At 28.9% G+C, this 23,987-nt stretch overlaps 2 protein-coding genes across 3 annotated transcripts in view; both read left to right on the forward strand.

Moving 5' to 3' along the window:
- The first annotated feature begins 2,210 nt into the window (after positions 1-2,210).
- LOC112691263 (general transcription factor II-I repeat domain-containing protein 2B-like) lies at positions 2,211-4,313 on the forward strand. Its single transcript, XM_025565421.1, has 3 exons — positions 2,211-2,569; positions 2,765-3,253; positions 3,365-4,313. The coding sequence occupies exons 1-3, from the start codon at positions 2,211-2,213 to the stop codon at positions 4,089-4,091; spliced, it is 1,575 nt and encodes a 524-aa protein (XP_025421206.1). The 3' UTR covers positions 4,092-4,313.
- Positions 4,314-6,761: 2,448 nt separating this feature from the next.
- The window catches only part of LOC112691265 (locomotion-related protein Hikaru genki), a 170,126-nt gene continuing 152,900 nt past the window's right edge, over positions 6,762-23,987 (forward strand). For both annotated transcript variants that reach the window (XM_025565423.1, XM_025565424.1), the window contains exon 1: positions 6,762-7,044. In XM_025565423.1, the coding sequence (XP_025421208.1) occupies positions 6,954-7,044 (91 nt within the window). In that variant the 5' untranslated portion in view covers positions 6,762-6,953. The remainder of the gene's footprint in view (positions 7,045-23,987) is intronic.

The raw sequence follows: 23,987 nt of genomic DNA on the forward strand, positions 1-23,987 counted from the left end.
AGAATGGTGTCAGATGTGGTACCACTGGTCATGGTCAGAATACTACCGGGTGAAGAACCTGTCAAAGAGAGGTTAGGGATACAATGCAGGACAAAGGAGTGGAATAGAACCCGATTCGCCAAACAAATAAAAAAAGAAGACGACACATCATTACACAATGATAGGGCCACAGGTCACAACCAGGAAAGGCAAACTGGATACAGTGGGGACAGGGGGGGGCCGGCCCCTCCAGTTGGCACTTTAAAAGGGATGGAAAAATTTCACAGGAAATAATAAAATATATTTTGTATATATTTGAACCGTTTCATATTTCTAACGCAACTATAAATTTGAACCGATTGAAACGAGGACGGAATTATTCATTACTTATTCCGTGACAAATTTGGGGAATCCTTTTTCTTTTAATGATATTTTGTAGCGAATGATAACACCATCTATATTGATGGTTGATCTTAACTAATTGTTGATTACAGCCAAGTTTATATTGTAACTAGGTAGGGGGTTATCGCGACGACCGACTGTCGTTATATTATATACGGGGTTTGCAATCAGTCGAGCCAAAGTAGGGCTTTCGAAAGAATGTAATCGTAAAATAAATATACAGTTTACAAACTATATTCAAAGCTAAAATTTTGATTTTCTTTTATTTAAATCAAATCTACTGAGCATTTGGTCTTTCGGCCACGGATAGCATTAATAATTAATTAAATATCGTAAAAGGTTCGTTCGTAAGAAATAAGTAAAGTTTCCAGGAACACGTGTACTCCTGTCAAAACGTCAAAAATTGTTTATTTTTCGTATTCACTGAATGACATTGGTTAAACTTTAATTTTTATAGAATATATTGTATATTCGTACCTATTCAAAAATATAATTGTTTAATTTACTATAAATCGTATAATGAATTAAAAATGAATAGTAAATTAGATAATTATATTAATATAATTCAAACGTGTATTCTCTATATTCTATTCAGCTAGAGAATATTTACTTAAAACTATTATCCCGCGACCTTACCGTAATCCAATGGATCGTGGTCCGTGATGCTGCCGAAAGACAAAGTAAATAGTTATAAATAGTATGGAAAATTGTATTTACTATTTACTATGTTTATAAACTAAATTTATTTGGAAATTGTGTTTATAATTTATACTTTAATCATTTGTTCGTGATCGGATTTTGAAGTGAATGGTTGAGATGTGTATCTACTTTTGTAGACAAAATCTGTAGGTAAACCAGTAGTTATTACAAACTTGTGTTTGTGACATTATGAGTAAGCCATAAGGCGTGTGTATTTACTATGTCGCGGAAAAGTGGGAACAAATGTTCATATTACGAATGCGGTAAAAGCCCTAGAAATGTTGACGGCTTAAGATTATTTCGATTTCTAAAAGACCAGGTTTTATGTGATAAATAGTTTCAGAATTCAGGTACGAACTATTATATTATGAATAAATATTAGTTAAAAAAAAAGTGTGTTATTCTTATTAGTTGTTTAGAATAGCTTTTAGGTATAAAACACTATTATAACAATATATAATATTAAGTATATATACGTTATTTATTTTTTTTGAAAAACTTTATTTTTTATTTAAAATTAATTATTAATATTACATTAAAGCTCTCGTTGAAGTTCTCGTATGGGTATTCTGTCGAATTTATGTACGCTTTGACGTTTGTCAACGAACAAGTTTCGTAATCGGAAGTGGAATTACTAGTGGAAACGCTGCCCATGATATTTGTGAGAAACGCAATTATTAAACATTTAGGTTTTTCCACCTGCCAACTAGTCTTGACCATCCACGAGTATTTTTTCTAACTGTGTAATATTTGGTCTTCTTTACGGTAATTAGTCAATATTAATTTTATTACCTTTTCAAATATTTTAGAAAAAGTTGTTGAGAGTTGTATTGGTCAATAACAGGGGTGGCCAACATGACTATGTACGCGAGCCACATGTATTAATAAAATTATATCAAGAGCCAAATTATCTAATGTGTACTTTTATACCACAAAAGTAATAAAGATAGCAAACAGCCTATAAACATATCAAATTACGAAATATGAAATTATATCGTTTTTAATATAGTCTGTAGTCTGTGTTGAATAGTCCTATTGTAAACACCTCAATTTGTTTTGTAAAATATTTGTAATATTTAATAATTATATTTGTAATATTTTACCGATACTTATTGCGAAAGTTAGTTACGATGTCAATTTCTAATAAAGCGGTTAAACGTAAATATGAAGAAGAAAAACGGGAATTTAAATTAGAATGGGAAGAACTATACTTTTTCATACAGAAAAACGATAAACCATTTTGTGTCATATGTCAAGTTACATTATCACAATTTAAGGTTAGTAATTTAAAACGGCATTACGAAACCAATCACAGCACATTTAGTCGAGAATTTCCTATTGGTTCTGATTCGAGGAAAAATAAGCTATGTTCGATGAAATTAAAATTTGCTAAACAAACTAATGTTATGACAATGTTTACGAACGAGGCAGACGACTGTGTAGAAGCAAGTTTTGTAATTGCCTTTAATATTGCTCAAGCAAAACGTCCGTATACGGACGGCGAGTATATAAAAAAAAATATTTTAGATGTAATTTCTGTTTTAAATCCTGAAAATCAAAAACTTTTAAAAATGGTTGAAAATGTACCAGTATCACGACATACAATAGAAAGGTGTATTTCAACAATTAGCTTTGATATTTTCACCAATTTAAAAAACAACATTGCTAATTGTTTATCTCTTAGTCTAGCTTTAGATGAATCTACCGATATCCAAGATAAACCTCAGTTAGCCATATTTGTTCGTTATGTTACGAGTGATGTAGATGTGAAAGAAGAGTTGTTAGATCTAATTTCATTGAAGGAAACTACTCGGGGTATTGACATTAAGATTGCTCTCGATGAAACTCTACAAAAAGCTGAAATTCCACTAAACAAAATTATAAGCATTTCAACTGATGGAGCTCCTAGTATGGTGGGTTGTAAAAATGGATTAATAGGACTTTTAAAAAATGATACTAATTTCCCAGATTTTATACCTATTCATTGTATTCTACATAGAGAACACCTAACTGCTAAATATTTTAAATATGATCATGTGATGGATGTTGTTTTAAAAATTGTAAATTACATACGTTCAAGTGCAAAAAGACATCGGCAGTTTAAAAACTTTCTGGAAGACATAGAAGATGATATTCCTAATGATGTCCCATGGTATTGTCTAGTTAGATGGTTGTCGGTCAATAACATTTTAACTAAATTTTTTCAATTAATAGAACCAATCAAAGTATTTTTAATAGAAAAAAATAAAAGTTTTCCTCAACTTTCAAATTCAAATTGGTTAAGAGATTTGGCATTTTTCACCGACATCATGCAACATTTATCAACATTAAATGTATCTCTTCAAGGTCAAAATAAATTAGTTAATGACCTAGGGCAAAAAGTATTTAGTTTTCAAAATAAACTAAAACTTTTCATACGAGATTTACAATCAAACAATTTTACTCACTTTTCATGTTTAGAAAAAATAGAAGCGTCCCTGATAGAATCAGAAATAAAAATTAATTGTGACGACTATGTACTTAAACTTGAATTTCTATTTACTGACTTCGAAGAACGATTTCGAGACCTAAAGGCATTAAAACCCTCATTCGGATTTTTAGAAAATCCATTTTTGGTTAATGTCATTGAAAAGGGATGTCCATTATCACATCCAATCATCACAAATAAAGCGGATCTCGAAATAGAACTCTTGGAGTTATTAGAAGATGAAGGTCTTAAGCAGTTTATAAACAATTGTCCCTCTATATTGGAATTTTGGAAGCATATTTCTATATTAAAATACCCAAATATTAAAAACTGTGCGGTAAAATTGATATCAATTTTTGGAACGACGTATTCATGTGAATCACTTTATTCAACAATGAAAATAATTAAATCAAAATATCGTTCAAATTTGACTGATGATCATCTTACAGAATTACTAAGAACTGCTCTTACATCAATTCAACCAGATCTTAAGAAGCTTACTAAAAAAGTAGACACGAAAAAAATACCACGCAAACAAAATTAGCTTAATGTTTAATTTTTTAATTTATTATTCATATTAATTAATTTTTTTTTGTTTGATTTAATCTATATTCTATCCACTATAATACTAAAGCCTTAAATAAATACAATAAAAACATTTTTTTATAAATGTATACAAAAAAAATTTAAATATTTTGGTTTTTGTAAATAAGACCGCGAGCCGCATACGACTGTGACGAGAGCCGCATGCGGCTCGCGAGCCGTGATTTGGCCACCCCTGGTCTATAATTTTATATGTTGTTTTTATCACCGTTTTTATGGATTGTTGTAATTATTGCTATTTTGAAGCTTTCAGGATTTATCCCTGTATTTATTATGGTGTTTATTATAATATTAATCAATGGCACCAGTGCCTTATCGTCAAACTACTTAACTATGTCTGTTGTAATATTATCATAGCCCGGTGCTGTGCCACATTTTAAGGATATGATAATATTTTTTACTTCTATAATACTTGTTTTCCTTATATAGTGATAGTTTTGGTAATGACAAAGCTTAATTTTCTTAGTAGTGGCGGACGCAGGGAGGGGTTTTGGGGGGTTCACCCCCCCCCCCCCAAAAATGAATGGATGATTAATTTCAAACGTAGTTATCCTACCTTATGTACCTTAAAAAAATGAATTGTTCAAAATATGATTAAAATATGCTAGAAAAAAAAAGTTTTGTTAAGAAAAATAAATTTGTAATAATTTGTAATTTTCCAAACGTTCTAAATGGTATTGGTACTCAAAACTTAAATTTTTGAAATTCCATGATGGCAATACTTCGTAAAAATAATGCGTGTTTGTAAGTATTGTAATCGATATAATATTATTTATAATGATACATTATGATTGATGGGTTTCCCTAAATTTTGTGTTGTATGGTCATATGATAACGATCAACCATAGTAATTCTATAGTCAATAGTCAATTATTTCAAAATAACGGTAATCAAGCCCGTATTTAGAGGGGGCACGGGTAGGCACATGTCCGGGGGTGTCAAGTTTCAAGGATAGCAAAATATTTTAGCAAAATTAATTTTAAAAATGACGTAGGTACCCAATAGCGGTTCGTGAATAAAATTTACGGGGAGACTTAACTTTTGTGTAACTATTGGTTTTTATTGAATTTTCTTTGGAAAATGATTCTACTTCATTCTAAGTTATTAATTTAACAAAAAAAGTAAAACGCATGCATACAATTAATTAAATTGATCAAATCTATAAGGAGTCGCTCTCGTGTTGGCAAAATTGTTCAATTAATTAGATATACTCCTCATGTCATAGATTTTCTGTGCGGAATTTTCTTCAACGGTATTTACATTGACCTTTGTGGACTCACGTTAATGTTTACGCTGTGGACCCAGATTATATCGTTAATGTAGTTCACAGACGTCATTTTGTATTGGAGCATATAGTAAGTAGAGTTCATGGCTTATGTTAGGTTTAGTTGGCCAACACGAGAATTACAAAGTACTTCAGAGATCCGCTTGCTTCATTCGGTCTTTTTCATAAACTCAATATTTTAATTCCGACAATTATATTTTTCTTATTCTTCGAGACTTGATGAAATACGATTTGATTAACAATGCTTTTAACGACAGAAAAAAAAAGATTTGCCTGGAATCTCATATTGATATGAAACGTCTATTCAAACCTACTTTAGATATTCTGTCGGCGTTAACTATTTTTCATTCACGAATATCGTAAACTTGAAGTATTGCATAGTATAGAGAATCACCGGCAACAGATATCACGGAGTTCAATAACTGAGAACAGGACGCATAATGATTTTATAAAATTTTATCGTGCGGAATCGAATGTACGTGTTGATTTTATATTTGATTATTATTATGGAAGACACTATAGTATGTGATTCTGATCTCGATTGGGAATTTATACATTTTCTAACGCAGAATGATTTTGATTCCACGAGAAAATAGCGGAAGTATGCAATGACATGTTCGATTCATGGTTCAAACTGTACGCGTGATAAGTAGGTAGTCACGGAATGTTGTGTAAAAAACGTTCGTTTCAGATTGTCTCGTTAAATATTTTGATACCAGGTGACATAATGCGATTGTTTGAATTAAAATAAAAGTGTGAGGATCAATAATGTTATACGATTTAATATCGTGCGCGTCGAATGAATTTAAAGGGATTTATTTGCGATTAGAGCACATCACAGGTACTTGTGTGCGTGCGTAGTGAATGATAATATCGTAATCATGGGGCGTTTGGAGGAAGAGAGAGAGAGAGAGAGTGAGAGAGAGGAAAAAAAAAATGTTTAACTAAAGATTCGCGGAATGAAGTATGTATTCGGCGCAGATGATGGAGAGATAGGAGACGTCGGGGGAAATAATATAAAAAGTAATGATTGACTTCATTGTATAGCCGTGAATGGGCGGCAAATCGAGTTGCGAAGTTTCCGAAAATAACAGTCCGTCAGACTTCTTAACCGGATTAGTGTCAACCACCACTACTACTACCACTAATACCGTCACCGGCCGATGCGCGTGTGTGGGCGTTCGGGGGTGAGTGTTATAGACGCGGAGATTTACGCTTGCGTGTGTGGTCGGCAACAGTGTGCGTGCGCGGGCGCGAGCGCATGCGCCCGCACGTGTGCGTGTGTGCGTGTGTCAAGAAAAGCGTTTTTCGTTCGCGGTCGGGAAATCAACGTGCCAGTTTTCCGCCGACGTCGGTCCCGTCCGCACGCTCTTGACCCTGCCTGCGCCCACGGAATTACTGTCGGCCCTGTGACTTCGTAGCAACCGGTGGTGCGTTCCCGTCCCGCGAGTCCCTCTGTTACATGTCACCGTCTTCCTGCGGTCGCCCGCACTTCCAACCTCCACCGCAGCAGTGACGATGGTACCCACCGTCGTCGTCGCCGCCGCAGTCACCTTTGCCGTCCTCGTCGCCGCATCCGATCCGACGTTCGAACAACCCGACAAATCAGGTACGTGTCGAACCTTCCGCTTGTCACTCACCTGTATACGCACAGTCGGACCATGTGCCGTTATTGGTCGGTCTGTGCGGCGCCTCGTCATATTAGTACTATGGTACAAGCCATACAGGTGTGTGTAGGTGCTTTGAGTGGGGATTTTTCAACAATCCCATCGTACCGTCCGTAAAATGTTAATAATCCATGTAGATTCCATCCGATTGTTGTCTACGCGTACCGCGGACGAACGATAATTTCTGGTGACGGTGGTGTTGAACCCTCGGACTTGGGCATGGTAGCTAGACATTTGCCCTTTAGCAGTAGCTGGTGTGAACACCGATGTAAAGTCTGTCACGATTACTCGTCTCTCAGCGATAGGAAAACGGGGGTGGGGTGGGGACAAATTTAAGCGTAAGATCTACATAAAACAACGATATCCGTGAACATTGCGTTACTGCTGTTGATCACAATAGCGTATGAAACCAAGAGCGTCTACTGCCTAAAATGTTGTGATAACATTATTAATTCTATATTTTTACTTAGCTCGGAAATGACCTGGTATTGTTTCCTAGAGAACGATAAAAGGAGAGGGGAGCAGGATCATTTATCGACTATTCAATATCGTGTGATATGTGAAAACTACATTGTAGGCACTGTAAAGATATCGTAATGTTTACAAAGTCTGAAACTACAGTAGCTTACTGCATTCAACCTATAAGATAAATCAGGAAGTGACAGTGACTTCAATTTCATATCTCCGAATTATTGGATTACAATGATTAACAGGAAGACTCGCAGTTACGAGTGCTGAATATTAGGTATTAAGTGTTATCTGACTAAGCAAGAAATATTAAATAGGGAATAGTTGTACTTTGTGATAAGCCACAACACGGAAAAAAGAAACCCCTGTTAAGGTATCGGAATAAAAGTTACGATCACGCGTACTCCGCGTGACAGTACGTTGTTTTCGATCAGACACGCAACAGCATCGCTAAGATAAGTAAATTATGGTTAATTTGGTTTATAATTTGTGTCAAATGAATAGTTTCACCGTACACATGTATGTACATGCTGATTTTATAATATGTAAAAGTACATGGTCAACTGATACACAAAGCTATTTTTTCCGTTGTTCGTGTTTTATTTCGAAAATATGCTAATAATGTCACTTATTGCTACCATGTAGATTTTCTAACATGTCTTTTCTCTCATTCGTCATATGACTTCATTTGTGTATGCATTTTTATAATTTATTTGATTTTATAATAATTTTATATTTTACTTTACTAATAAATGACTTATTATTATAATAATTTAAAGAACTATGAACAATAGTGCTTATGCATTTATAAACATAATTTTATAATCTGTTTGTTACTATATCAACATACCACTTTTTTTTTTTTTTAACTAGAAAACAATTAGATTTTAATTTTGCAAAATCCGTTAATACGAAAAATTATCGTGATTAGTACTGGTTTACATCACATTAATCTGTGTTATAATGAATGAAAACCTAACCATGTCTAACATACAATTTATACATACCAATTTGATATTAGGTAATTTAATTTAAATGATATTTAATGTGTTTTGTACGAATAAGTTGTGGTAGTATAAATATAAACTTTTGAAAGCTTTTGCTTTATGTGCACATGGTTTGTAGTTTCTTTTGAAATGTAGGTAGTACATGGTAGGAGCTTTATGTATGAATTGTTTAAACTATTTTACACCCGTACAAAAGTAGTATACACTTGACAAACAACTTAAAAAACATATAAATTATAGTAATTTGTTTTATATTTTTATGTTTATAGAACACAATGCATTCGTATCTTATAAATTATTAATAATATAATTTTTAACTTGACAGCTTACACTTTAATATATACATATAAAATATATTATGATTTTTGTTATAGTAATTATAATTAAATCACTTGTATATTAATTCATTATTATGTTATTATCTATTTATAATATATTTACGAGTGAAATGAGTATATGCATATGCATAATTGATTATCTGGATAAGTGATGATCAAAACAAGACCAAGATCGAGACTTTCAAAATCTTGGTCTTGGTCTTGTGTAAGACTCTTGAAAGACTTTTGCTATTTTTACAAAATATAAAAAAAAAACTAAATATCTTCCTGTTATAGCTGTGTAGGTTTTTTGCTATGACTTCTAAGATGAAACTTAAGTCCAATATATTATATAGTATATTAATAATATAAAACAATCAAACATTTAATTTTCATTGTTGGTAATTGTTTAAAACTTTGCATTTTAAAATATTATGTTTATATTACTTTTATTTGTATTTGATGAATTAATTTACCACCATAATTAACTTTTTAAGTTCCTATTATATTTATAATAAATATCAAGAAGTCAATTACTATTTTAATTACTAATTACTTATTATTGACCAATATAATGTTTATAAAAATTAAATTGTTGTTTTTTAATGTTCACTTTAACAAATAGTAATAATAAAACAAACTGTATGGTTTGTTTCAAATATTAAATTGCTTAATAATTATATTCGGTTTAATGATAATAATATGTATTATTTATAATTAAGCTTTTATTCTTCTGTTATTCACCTGTGTCCAGTACAGTAGTACTAAATGTTTTACGACAGTAATAAAATGATATGCTGTATAAAACACTAGTTTAAGTACATAATGTCTAGTACGGAAAAATCGCACAAGCTACGAACGAAAATAAAAACGTACTTCCAATCAAAATTATATATACCGTAGTCCGTAAAGACTTCCAGCAATTTTTAGTTTATTCGATTCAAAGTAGAGATGTATTATGGACATAAGTCAATTATTCTATGAGAAGACAACTTTCGACGTTTTCATCGATTTTGGGAAAAAAAAATAATTTTTCAGTAATTACTAAATATGAAACAATTATAACAAAAATATTATTTTGTAATATTAATTCTAATTATTTCTAATCATTTTTTTCAATAATTCGTTATTTCCTCGAATACTGATCAAATTTAATAACAATACAACTAATTTCTTATTATTTTCGTTATAATTTATTAGTTAATGAAATATAGATAACTAATGTATTTTCGGGGGGAGGGGGGGAATTGTAAAACTGCAAGAGTCTTGCAGTGATGATCTTGTTTTGGTCATGGTCTTACAGCAAGAGTCTTGTGAGCCGCAAGACCAAGACCAATTTTGAAAATAACTAATCTGAATTGTGATATAGTAAAAATATCATTTTTTTAATATGTTTGATATTAATTGAGTAAAAGTGAAAAAAATCATTTAAAAAAAATGGTTATATGCTATAACTATTTATGAACACAAAAATATTTTGTTTTGTATTAACAGTTTTGTATAATAGATGCTTGTTTAACATTTGTAATTTATATTTAAGTCAAACTATAGACGTAAATTATCTTGAAAAGATTTTATAATCCGTCATATTGATCGACTGTGTGTGTTGTAGGTGCCGGACAGTTCACCGTCGCCGTTTTACCGTGAAACTAATTCGTCGTCGCCATTTCGGCGTTAGACTATTTCGCTGTGAAATAATAATAATAATATTAATAATAATTATATCATTAATATCATTAATTCATCAATTAATTTATTAAAAATAAAATATTATAATGTATAAAACTTTTTTTTATTATTTATTTACTTATTATTTTATTTATACAATATGTAAAAAATATACATGTAGGTATTTCAATTTTCATTGTTATTTATTACCATGATTTTCCCGTCACTAGGTCCATGTACAAATATCTTCAATTGTGTGTCTAGCAATGTATGTGTATACATTTTACCGTTTTTCAATTAACTAAGATGACATAATAAGCAATACATTGTATTATTATCAGGTCCGTATTTAAAAATTTAGCGCCCCCGGGCATATAATTTATGCCCCCCCCCCCAAAAAAAAAAAAAAAAAATAATAATAATAGTATAATACTTATGATTTCGTCTATAATCGAAATTCTTTAATATTAAAATATAACTTAAAAATAAAAATCGTTTAATACTTTTTTTAATTAACAAATTATAACATAATAAAACATACAATTTCCTTTTTCTTTTTAATTAAAAAATTATAATATAATAAAAATAAATTTTTTTTTTAATTTACAAATTATAACATAATAAAACATACTTATTTCTTTTTTTATTGTTTTATTTTTTTTCTTCATTAGGTACATCATTTTTAAAATTAATTTTGCTAAAATATTTTGCCGCCTCTGAGACTTGACGCCCCTGGGCATATGTCTACCCGTGCCACCCAACCCCCTAAATACGGGCCTGATTACTATACAGTCCAATTTACCAAACTATATGGGTACCTATGACTGTTTATTGTTGAGATATAGTTGTAATAGAAACAATCGTAATTATTATTATTATTATTATTTCATGCCGAAACGGTAATAACGAATTTGTTTCACGGCGAATCGGCGAATGTACTATTGTACATATGCATTATCTCAAGCATTAAAACGTTTTGGGCATTAGCGGGTAAATTATGACATAAAAAAAAAGGTCATAATCAAATACTATGTAAATTGTGACCTAGATATATTTTGGATGATGGTAAATTGCGACGCGAATACTTTTTAAACATACTTCAATTTCGTCCAGGTATTTCTAATATAAGATATAATCTATAAAATTGAAGAGGGTTTAATAAAAAAATTCGAATAGTTTTTTACAGTGAAAACCTGATGAGATTACATTGGTTTAGATTGTTTTTAATATTTTTGACCATACATAACTTGTTGTTGTTGATTACACTTTTACCGTGTAAATCGAACGAAATTCATATTATCATTATCATTATTGATAATACCGCCAGAGTGATATGAATCAGTACTAACCACGATCATTTTTCGTATTTAATTTATTTACTTACCCAAGTTAAATTAAGTTTTACATTTACATATACGTTTTATAGATTATATTTACATGGTATATATATTTTGTTTTTGATAAATTTTCTGATAATAATACATCCAAAACTTTTTTTAAATTAAAAAAATACGTTTTAGTATAAAATTAGTAAACAACACCTTACATTTATAAATATTTAATTTAAAACATATAATTGTTGTGTATTAATACATAGTTAATCGTATCTATTATATTATTATATACGTATGACAAGTAATGAACAACATAAATCATATTATAATTAAAATGTAAATAATATTTTATAGCTTATTGTGTTATATTGTGAAATCTTTTTAATTACATGAAATTATAAAGAATATAAATTTTCCGTTTTAGGTAGATATTTAATATTAGGAGAGTTTAAAATGTAAACAGTATACACATTTACTTTTGTCATTGAAACAGAAACAGCTGTAAGTATAATGTTTCAAGAATTTATTATTATTATTATTATTATTATTATACCCTCCATAGTTAAATGTTAACTGAATTTTAAATTTTAAAATATCACATTATTGAACATGATATCACATTGTACAGCAATTACATTGAAATAATTAATACCACAGGTGTTTTGGAGAAATAATCACATCAAGTGCTGGGAGCAATAAGTATAATTTAAACAATTGTTAAATAATTATTAAAGGGTGTCTCAAAAAGAACGCCGGATTTAAATCTGCTATACATTAAATTTATTTTTCTTAAAAAAACATTACAAATATATCATTCTCTTCAGGATAAATTGAGGTTTAACAGTGAAAAACAACATCGGGCATATGATCCCCTCTACTAGCCCTACAGGCGATTATTCTTTCCATAAAATTTACCATCATTCGATCACACATTGCCCCATCAAGTTCGTTGACGACACGACGAATTTCTTGCTTAAGTTCCAAGACGTTTCGGACTTTGTTCTGGTAAACTCGTGACTTAGTGTATCCCCATAAGAAAAAATCACACGGCGTCAAGTCGCAAGATCGAGGTGGGTAGCTTTGGTCTCCACGCAACGAGATTAGTGTGTCCGGGAACTTCTCACGCAGCAGAGCGATTGTTTCTCTTGAAGTGTGACAAGTTGCGCTGTCTTGCTGAAACCATACATTTTCGATGTTCATTTGGTCCAAACGAGGCTATAAAAAATTATTGAGCATAGCACGGTAACGAACCCCATTCACTGTAACAGCATTTCCTTCTTCGTCTTCGAAAAAGTAAGGACCGATCAAACCTCCACTCCAAAGTCCACACCAAACCGTAACTCTTTCAGGATGCATTTCTTTTTCTTGTATCGTTTTTGGGTTCTCAGATCCCCATATTCTGCAATTTTGCTTGTTTACGAACCCGTTTAAATGGAAATGAGCTTCATCGGTGAAAATAATGCGCTTTGCGAAACCCTCGCTCTCTCGCTCTCTCGTCAGAATCCATTCAACGAATTGCCGTCGTTTTTCGTGGTCCGCCGGCTTAAGTTCCTGTGTTAATTGCACTTTGTACGCGTGTAAGTGCAAATCTTTTGTTAAAATTCTTTGCATAGTTGCTGGTGACATGTGCATTTCTTGTGCACGACGGCGACACGATTTTCTTGGACTCACCGTAACAGAATCATGAACAACAGTAACATTCGCCTCACTTCGGCCACTTCGAGGGCGTCCAGAGATTTTTTTGTCTTGTGTAGAACCACTTTCTTCAAATTTCTTAATCAACCGACAAACAGTTGATTCGTTTGGTGCATTATGATGTCCAAGAATAGTGCGTAGTTTTTGTACAGTTCACTGCGTAATGTTCACCATTCTGGTAGTGAGTTTTCACTATTAAAACACGCTGTTCTTTACTGTACCTTTCCATTGCGATACAACATAAACAATGACTAAGAACCACAAAACCCCTTGTCAACACAAAAACTCAATGACAACAGATAACAAAACTATCAAAACCAGTGCAAACAACAAAAAAAAACAAAAATAGCAGCCTTTTCAAATCCGGCGTTCTTTTTGAGACACCTGTTATTTTCACTTATAAGATGGTAGTTGTTTCAAAATTAATTATTCAGAAAAGAGTAGGCATAGTAAAATATGTTTTCCTTACTATTAAAAAGCTTTTAACTTTATATAAGTTATGTTAAGATTGTTAAAAAAAAAAAATGTTTTAAAATTTGTTGATATCTATGTAAATAAGTAATATAACTAAAAGTATTTTCTAATGATTGTTTGTATAGATATACTTATTAAACCACAGTTATATTAAGCAGAATTAATAAATTTCACATATTGTACAGTTCATATTTTAAATATTTTAATAAGAATAACCAATGCAATATATTTATGCTACAAGTATATTATAAAAAAAAAAAAAAAATAGTAAATAATAGCTGATAAATCAATAAACTGATTAACATTATAATTTAGGATACAAGTTTGATCTTTTTGAATATTATATAAAATTTAATTTTAGAGAGATGGACAAATTGGAGATTTCATTCACAATGGTAGTTTTCAGTTTACCAGTAAAATTACTCAAAATTACTCCCATGTATTAAACGTTTTGTTTCTTTTTTCGTAATAGAAATGGGTTGAAGAAAACCGGAACTAACAGATTATTTATTAGTCCCTTCCGGTAGATATGTTACACGAAAATTGTTTGGTTCATTTTTCCCTATAGGTTCATTATAAATATATATATACGTAAAATATGTAAAATGTATATTATCATTTTTTTTGTATGTTTCCTCCGTTATTATAAAATGAAGTCAAAATTGATAAATGATACTCATACTTCAAATTTTATTAATTAAATTTAAAAATTACATGGCTATATATGTTTTCAAATGAACTATTTAAAAGCGTTAAAGTGTTAATTATGTATACAAAAAATATTTTGAATTATCTAACATGCTCAATAGAAATGCGTTTTGTCGACATAAATTTATAATAAAATTATTAAATGGTAAGTACTCGTAAATGCACCTCATATCAATATATTTTTTATAACAAAACATAATAATAACTAAAGATTTTGTTTCTTAACATATTAATGCCTAATAAGAACTCATATTAAATAATCTCTCCCATTAAAATAAATTATCTCTATGTAGAACGACTCATTTTTTTCGATGTATTTCTTCCTTTATTTTTATATTCAGTTGCCATTTAATTTTTCATATTAAGTCGTAATTTTATTAAATTTTTATATACCTAATAATGCATTTTTAATTCGAAACCGGTCATACTTTACAAATTTAATAATAACCCAGGCTAAAATTTTATTTTAATTTTTCTTTATATAAACCATTTGTTTATTTATTTCTATGTAAATTTATAACAATATTAATTTATAATCATTATCTTAAATGAGTTTTTTCCGTAAGTACGTCTTTAGAATTTAGGTAGAAGATATATTTTGTTGACTCTATATGGTCTACTTGAAATAAACGTGTAGTGTGTGATCTTAACTGTAATAAGCTATAATTTAAATTATATTTACAAATACCGCAAAAAACTAAACAATATAAGCTTAATATATAATAATAATCTTCAAAAATATTTCAGCTATGAATTTAAACTAAAAAATTAAAAACAGTCATTTTTAGGTTCCTATTCTCAATGAATTTTTGAAGAACCTTTAATGCCAATAAAAATATTGAAGATATACATTTTATACGCTGTAATTTATAATATAAAACCTTTATAATTGGACTCGGCTGTTGAAGTCTCTTTGTAAAAAAATTAGTATCAATTGTGATTAGATTTGAATTTTAAGGTATTATATTATTTAATTAATTTTAATCAAAAAATATAATAATAATTACATTTCATTAAGTTACATGAATATATAACTTCTTGTTTTGAGTCTAAATGTATATATAATTTTTGTTTTGAAGGTTAGTACAATTATTAAGTTTTGTTGTTTTTTCTTTAATGGCATATTATGTTTGAAATTTAAAAATGTATAACTATTAACTTTCCATTAATTATTATATATTATTATGGTAATATAATAATGTTACTATTTTAAACAAATCATTTATTTATTATTTAAATGTTTTATTTTTATACTCCTCTAAAAAAAAAAAAATGTTTAAGATGAACATTTCTTCGTTAAGTTCCTCAAATTATACTAGATTAGATTTTTCATACCTGAAAGACTACGCAATCACTAGAAACGGGAAACTTTGCGTATACAAAATGTCTTGTACTTATAACAGCCAAATTCATCGAAGCGTAATAAATAACGCATTTCTCCAACTGAAAAGTTTCTTCTTTTTTATTCGACTATATTATATAGCATAAGAAATTTTTTTTTTCGTGCATATTGGTTCTCATAGTTTTTACATCCAAAAATAATGATAAAATATTTGATATTGCATACAATTCAAAAAATAACAAAGAGTCAAAGATAAAATAGATTTGATCGAATATTGAAAAATATTTTTGGCCATTTAAAATGTACCTTAACATTATTTCATATTATTATTCAAGTATTATTTACTTTTAAATTCAAATTACTACAAATTTATTTTAAATTATAAATGAGAAAATCTTTAAACGGTAGTTTTAAAAATACAAGTTAAGTACTTTATAAATGGAGTGTTTATTTATTTAATATACAAAAAAAAACTTGAAATTAAATTTTTTTGTGAATTGTGTGATGTGTATTGCTATTAATTAAAAACAAAATTAAATGTATAATATTCCAATACCATAAAATATATTTTATAAATTATTTTTGTTGAAGTATCTTGTAATAATAAATAGAGTATTTGTATTGATTTTAAGGATTTGTTTGTTTCTCATTTATTATACATTTATTAAATAATAATAAAAAAAAAAAACAATTACGATTTTATACATTTAATAATAGCCTTAATAAAAAATTATTATTGCAATATCAATGCATAGATTTTATCCAATTGCTATAGTTTTGTCAAATTATAAAATAAGTAGAATACTTATTTTATTTTAACTACGTTGGGAATTATTATTTTGTAATAATAAAAATCATCATATTACAATGCATATAATTTTGTACATTTGATATATATTATAAAAATCACAATCATATTCTAGGTATAAAAAAAAAAATTAAATTTGAATATTCTAACTGTTGAGTTCTTTATATAAAATACATTTTAGTTGTTTTTATAAGTAAGAAAATAATGGACTACCAGTTCGATATTGTAGTTCAATTTATTGTTAAACAATGAAAACTTTTGCGTTATTATTACTTATTTTTGTTGTACTTTTGTTTTCAACTTATTTGAATTCCACTTTAATAATGTTTTCAATATTATTCATTTTTATACTCTCTACGGTTTATTTGTAAAAGTTGATATAGGGTTATGGTTAAATTTTTATTTAAGTTTATTTAATTTAAAACTTAGCACATTTTTATGAATAAAAAGGCTTTAAGTATTCTATTGGTAAATATATTTATGGATTATTTAGTATCAGTGACGAAAATTAGAAAACTTTTTTAAGAGACGTAGCCTACAAGATTTTAATTATTATTTTTATTTTATAAAAATTAAACAAGAACAGCCTGGAAGATATATCAGAAACTCAGAAAAATATTCGAAAATAATTTAAAAGTTAAAAATAAAATATATATATATATATATATATATATAAATAAAAGAGAAACATATAATTACTTTTAAACCTAGACTACCAAATCTAAGAACTATGTGAGGTATTGCCAATGGGTGGTTTCCTCAAGTATGATATTCATATTATTAAATAAAATACTTTATACGTGTTTATTCCAATGACTTATGTACAAAATAATGTGTATAGATTGTTAAATTAATTAAAAAATTAATTAAAAAAAAATCATGTGATAGGATAAAAACGTTGCACTTTGATTGTATCAGATTTATAATATATATTATAATTTAATATGGCAGTACCATGTTACTTATATATACGACGTAAACGATGATTAAATGTACTATATATTGTTCATCATGTATTAATAATTTGATTGTATGAATAATTATTTTCTAATGAAATAAAAAAATCTGTTTTATTACATTTACGTACCATATAATATTTTAATTTTAAATAACATATCCTTGAGTTGAAGTAAGTAGCATTATTTATCCTGGCATGACAAGTAAATATTATGTCATAATATATTAAAATGTTGATGCAAAATCATTACATGAATCACATGCGTTGTTAAAAGTACACATCCCTTAGTAAATCTACTATACTTTTGCATTTCAACGCAAACACATTTTTCCAAACTGTCAATTATATAAATAAAGAGAGAAATATTAATGTGGTTTATTTATAAAAACTACACCTCTTACTAATATCAGTACACTAAGTATATGTATTTGTGTGTGTATATGTGTGTGTGAGTTTGTACTAGAAGATTATATTTTTCTAAAAAAAATAAAATAAAATAAACCATTAGGTTAAAGAGAAAAGTAAATAGACCTTCAACAGATGTAATAGGGGATGGATGAAAATTGAAAAATGTTCCTTTAAACGGATTTTTCCCATAATTTTTTCTCACTCTTTTTTTCATTCTCTTTCTCCCTCATTCCCTGTATTGCAAACAATTTTTTAACGCGGTATCTGAGCAATATAAAAATATACATGGTTTTGTATAATAAATGGTCGGCCATGTTGAGGTCCGTTCGTGTATTCAAATGAGTTTAATGTACCGCTCTAATTCCTACATCGTTCATCATTGTTGGTTTTGAGCAAGGACTATGGCATTTGCATTTTCTCTCTTTCAACAATCTCACCGTTGCTGCCATTCCTCGTCCATTTACGCTTTGCAACCACACTCTGTCCTGTGTGTTCATCGCCACTGAACGATTTATTCTAAACGACAATCGTTTGTCATATCCACAATGATTTCATCCCATTTTTTTCAATAGCAACCCCCTCTTTCACCATCCGTAAAATCGCTTTGTGATTTCATTCGATTCGTGGCCACTATCAACCTGTAATGACATTGCATGCAGCTAGAAAATTTATTATAATTTTTTTTTGTTCATTAGAGTATGCATAGTGTTTTTATATCTAGTTTCAGCTCTATTTCTCGCGTATAATGGGCATGCGCCAGTTACATTTTTATTGTCATTTTATCGTTTATCTATATACGGTATGTATGAATCGTAACCTCGAAGCTGAAGAATAAATATAACTCATAATAGTGATAGCAATATTTTAATTTTTGCAGTCATTGATATATATATATATATATATATATATATATATATATATACAGGGTGTGGCATAATGGACTCTTGAGGTGAATTAACTTTCCGAGGTGAATTAAATAAAATGATACAAGATAAAAAAAAAATGTATTTTTAAAAACTATATTATGTAAGGTTTTTTAAAATTATTTTTTATCGTCTAAATGATTGCCTTGAGGAGCAACTCACATATGGAGTCGTTTTCGAAAGTTTTCCATTACTCTCACCAGCATATTGAATGGAATCTCTGAGATTTCTTGACGGACGGCCTCTTTTTGTTCTTCAATGGTTCTAGATCGATGTTTGAAAACTTCAGATTTGAAGTACCCCAAAAGAAATAGTCACATGGGCTCAAATCAAAGGAGCGAGGAGGCCATGTAATGTTTTCCCATAAGGAGATCAGGTGACCAGGAAACATTGTTTGAAATACGGCACGAGAACAACGGGCTGTATGAGCTGTGGCCCTATCCTGTTGAAACCAAGAGGCATCACTTTTTTCGTATTCTTCAATTTTCGGGCTTAAAATGTTCTCCAACATCTCGCAGTACTGGTCACGGTAACTGTAATACCATCCTCTTCAAATACCTACCGGGGACAAAGCACATCAAACTGTTACTTTATGACTATGAAGAGATCATTGGTGTATTTTTAGAGGGTTTTCAACAGCCTAATAACGAACATTTTGTTTGTTTACTGTGCCAGAAATGTGTTAATGTGTGTTCATTGCTACTCCACGCAATACCGTTGAGAGGCACAACTGTAAGGACTGCATTACAGCTATCTTTTCGTTTTCTCCAATCTGTTAGACTTAATTCCTGAGTTACTAAAATCTTGTATGGGTGTAATTTAAGATCAAAGTGCCAAAATTCGCCTTACCGTTCGATATGATATCCCAAGAGCAGAGGCATGTTTCCGAGCAGAACGCAATGGAGACTGCTCATCAGTGTTCTTACTGCGGCAATGTTTTTTGGTGTTCTCAAGAACTTGGGACGTTCAACCGGCTTTTAGGCATTGCAGATCCCGTTGCTCTTAAATTTTGTACTCGATTCAAAATCGTTTTCTGATCAGGGACACTTTAGTTTGGATTCAAATTGAACCGAGTGTGAAATGCTCTTTGTGTTGCAATCACACATTCGGCGTTTTTGAAAAATGTCTCGATAATGAAACCACGTTGTTCACCGGACTACGGCATGGTGACGACTAAAAACCTTATTAATAATCTAATATAGTGGAATAAACCACTTAAATCTAATCAGTTTGATTACGTGCTAATGATTATTTGAAATATGTGAGTCCATTACGCCGCACCTTGTATAATCTGAAGGATGAAACACCTTAAACAATCTGTCATTTAAAATTTGTATATCATGAACTTATATTGATTTTATAGTAGTAATTTGTTTTCTATTTTCAGTATTTTAAATTGTTCAACTAGTTAGTATAATTTTTGAATTATCTTACTTCTGATAAGTTCCATCTAATTGATAAACATTAGTTGTGATGATAATATTATATTATATGTTATTATATTGTTAGTTCAATAATAATTATGTGTGGTTCATTGAAAATTCAGTAGCACTACAAGTGTTATTATATATTAACGGGGTATTCTAAAATAGCAATGAAATAAATTAATTATTGTAAAAAAAATTGTAACATTAATATAAATAATTATTATATATTTAATTTAATTATTAATAATTATAGTACAAAGTAGGTTGATGATATGTTAATTATGAAAGATATATAGTTAGATATTTTAATAGAGAAGATATTAAAACGATCATAGACAAATTTTAAATAAACAGAAGAAAGAAGAATGTTAATAAAGATGGATATTTCATTAGAAACATTGGCTTTGCTACAGTTACAAAGGTGTAATAATAAAGGTGTAATAGGTGTAATAATCGAAGTAATCGCCGGTGGTCAACAGCGTTAAAGAATACTTAGCATATGCTATTATATTTGTGTGTACTGTATTAATGTGTGTGTTTGTGGTGCAGCGAAATATTTCCATACGTACATTTATTCTGATAGAACGGTAGATCACTAATAATGATTTCAGTTTAATTCAGAAGACCTCGAAGTACGGACATCTTGGGGTAATAGAAATCAACGTATGTAGTGAAATGTTACTACTTCTAATATTTAATACTTCTGGATTCTTCCCCACAATCTGTAACCGATATATTAGACTGGATTTGCTTAGCAGAAAATCCCCCAATGGTTTAGCATTAGATGAACTGAAAAATAACAGTGCACATAACAGGGTTGGGTGAGTTAAGTTGTTCCAAATAATACATCACTTTATGCTTTATTTCTACGTTCAATGTTCCAACGCACAATCAAAATGGTATTGCATTTTTGCCCCTGTAAGCCGTATGTTAGGATTTTAGAATATAAACTGAAAACATTTGATTTATTTTTTGATCCTCTTCTGTAGATTAGAAATTTTAAATTTTTAGAAATTTTAATATTATCATAATGGTTTAGACTATATTTATAACTTACTTTTAATTAGTTAATTAATTATATCTATGTATTGAATATCTATATTGTATGTTTGTACTTTTTAGTATATATTTAAAAACGTTTATAATTAAAATATAAGTATAACAACCGCGGACATTATATTTTTATGTATATTTTAAATATATGGTTATATGAATGCAAATAGTTAATGCATGGAGTCGCTCTGAAAATGTTGAGTCAATAATATCTTCAAGAATACGGAATATAGTATATATAATATGATTTGTTCTTTACGAAACTGGAGTAAGAAAAGATACGTAACTAATTCACAAATATACGCCATTCAGTGGTTTTACAGAGAACCGCAATAGTTTCCACTTAGTTGACATTTTTACAACTGTTAATTGTACTGAAGTGTTGTGACGGGTTATGTTAATGTTTTTTGGGAGTAAGTAGATGTACAATGGTGTCGTGTTTTTCTTAGCTTCGTTGCTTTTTCATTTTGTCATGTAACCGAACATTATAATTTATAATATTGTATAAAATCAAGAGTTTTTCTTCATTGCTAAACATATGGTTTAGAAATAATACAATTTCTCATTAATCTACGTATTATACCGATGAAAAACATTGATAATATAATTTAGATGAAGTAACCGAAGATAATCATCGCTAAAGAAACTTGAGCATGATGGAAGTATTCGAATTGATTAAATCATTCGTTTTAAGAATACACGGTTGACATTAATTACATTATTGAAAATAAATTGAGTAACTTAGAGGCACTTATAAAAAAAAGTGCTGGACTTCTATGTATTTAAATATTAGGTAATAATAATTCGGGTTTATGAGTTGCAAGGAAAGACTAGATAGCAAAATTTACAAAAATTTTAGAATGTTTTTTAAATACTCAAAATATTGTATATTATATTTTTCAATGTTTCTCAATTAGTATTATTGGAAGTATAGATAAAACGCCATGTACTATGTAAATTATTAGTAAACTATTCACACTGTAGTACATCAGACGCTGAATAGACATTTTTTAATTACATAACATGTTCGTCTTATGTAGTAGTCTGTAGGATGTTTGGTTTTTGGTTTAGATCACACCTCATAGCATTATCTTTGTAACGTGTCAATTATATGTATTACTATATACCATTAGCTTCTGTATGTCTGTGCACTTCTACAAATATATATATATATATATATATTTATAATTCTATGTTGAGTTTTTTTTTTTTTTTAAATATCGAGATTATACATATAATTTAACAATGATTTTTATAAAATTATATATAACAGGTGATTATACTTTAATGTTTTGCTTAGAATGAAAATTAAATTTATACATCCAATATAAAAAATATTTAAATTAAATCTACAAAATATAAAAAATACGTATATGTTTAAAGACACGCTAATATTGTGTCATATATTTTATTTCTTCAATAAGAATAATATGCAAATATTTAATCTATACAATAAAACTGTAAAAAACAAATCCTGTAAAAAAAGTCAAAAACCTGTCTAAAAGAGAAATAATTGTGTTTAGTCCTGTCATAAATTACGTATCGTATACAATAGTACCAAATAAATCAAAAGATAGTTTAACTAACAAAATACTTTTTGGTCACTTATGATTTTATCTCAAACCGTTTTTATTACACTATAAGCTTTAACCATCGGATATTGTATTTTATTTAGTAAAATTGATATAATTCATGATCGATATCATTTTTAGTACATTTTAATACTGATAATGTAACATAATATTGATTCGATCACAGTTATTATTTCATAAATTGAAATTTAAACGTTTCTAGATTCATTAAATCAGTTAAGTCTCTATCATAAATATCTGTTAGTAATAACAATAATCATATGTAATATGATATATATATATATTAGTTATCATAAGTAATAGTATGCGCTGCTATAAACTGTTTAACTACATTCAATTTAATTCCGAGTATTTAGCTATAACATTAACCGTTGTCGGTGTATATTCCAGTTAATAGCATTCAGTAAATTTCGATTATTTATTATTGCTTTGGTAATATTTTTTATAGAATTGAAATTTTAAAACTCGAATAAATATAATATTTCTGTTATCCGTGTTTATTCGTATATTATAAAATAGTTTATGAACGGTGAAATAACGTCGAATTAAATATTTACAATATTTTGATTTATGCATGTAAAGATAACATAATTTCCCATTACATTTTTCATTTGCATGACTATGATTGAATGGTAATAAATATATTATAAATAAACTATATATATATATATATATATATATATATATATATATATATATATAT

The sequence above is a fragment of the Sipha flava genome, unplaced genomic scaffold (assembly GCF_003268045.1).
Source record: "Sipha flava isolate LNK unplaced genomic scaffold, YSA_version1 587_pilon_pilon, whole genome shotgun sequence".
Lineage (NCBI taxonomy): Eukaryota > Metazoa > Arthropoda > Insecta > Hemiptera > Aphididae > Sipha > Sipha flava.

Excerpts from the sequence above, each read along its gene's own strand:
- LOC112691263 (XM_025565421.1), top strand. The coding sequence starts at position 2,211 with ATGTCAATTTCTAATAAAGCGGTTAAACGTAAATATGAAGAAGAAAAA. Across the intron at positions 2,570-2,764 it reads ATTGCTCAAGCAAAACGTCC|TCTAGCTTTAGATGAATCTA; the intron begins GTATACGGACGG and ends TTTATCTCTTAG. Across the intron at positions 3,254-3,364 it reads TATTGTCTAGTTAGATGGTT|AGATTTGGCATTTTTCACCG; the intron begins GTCGGTCAATAA and ends AAATTGGTTAAG.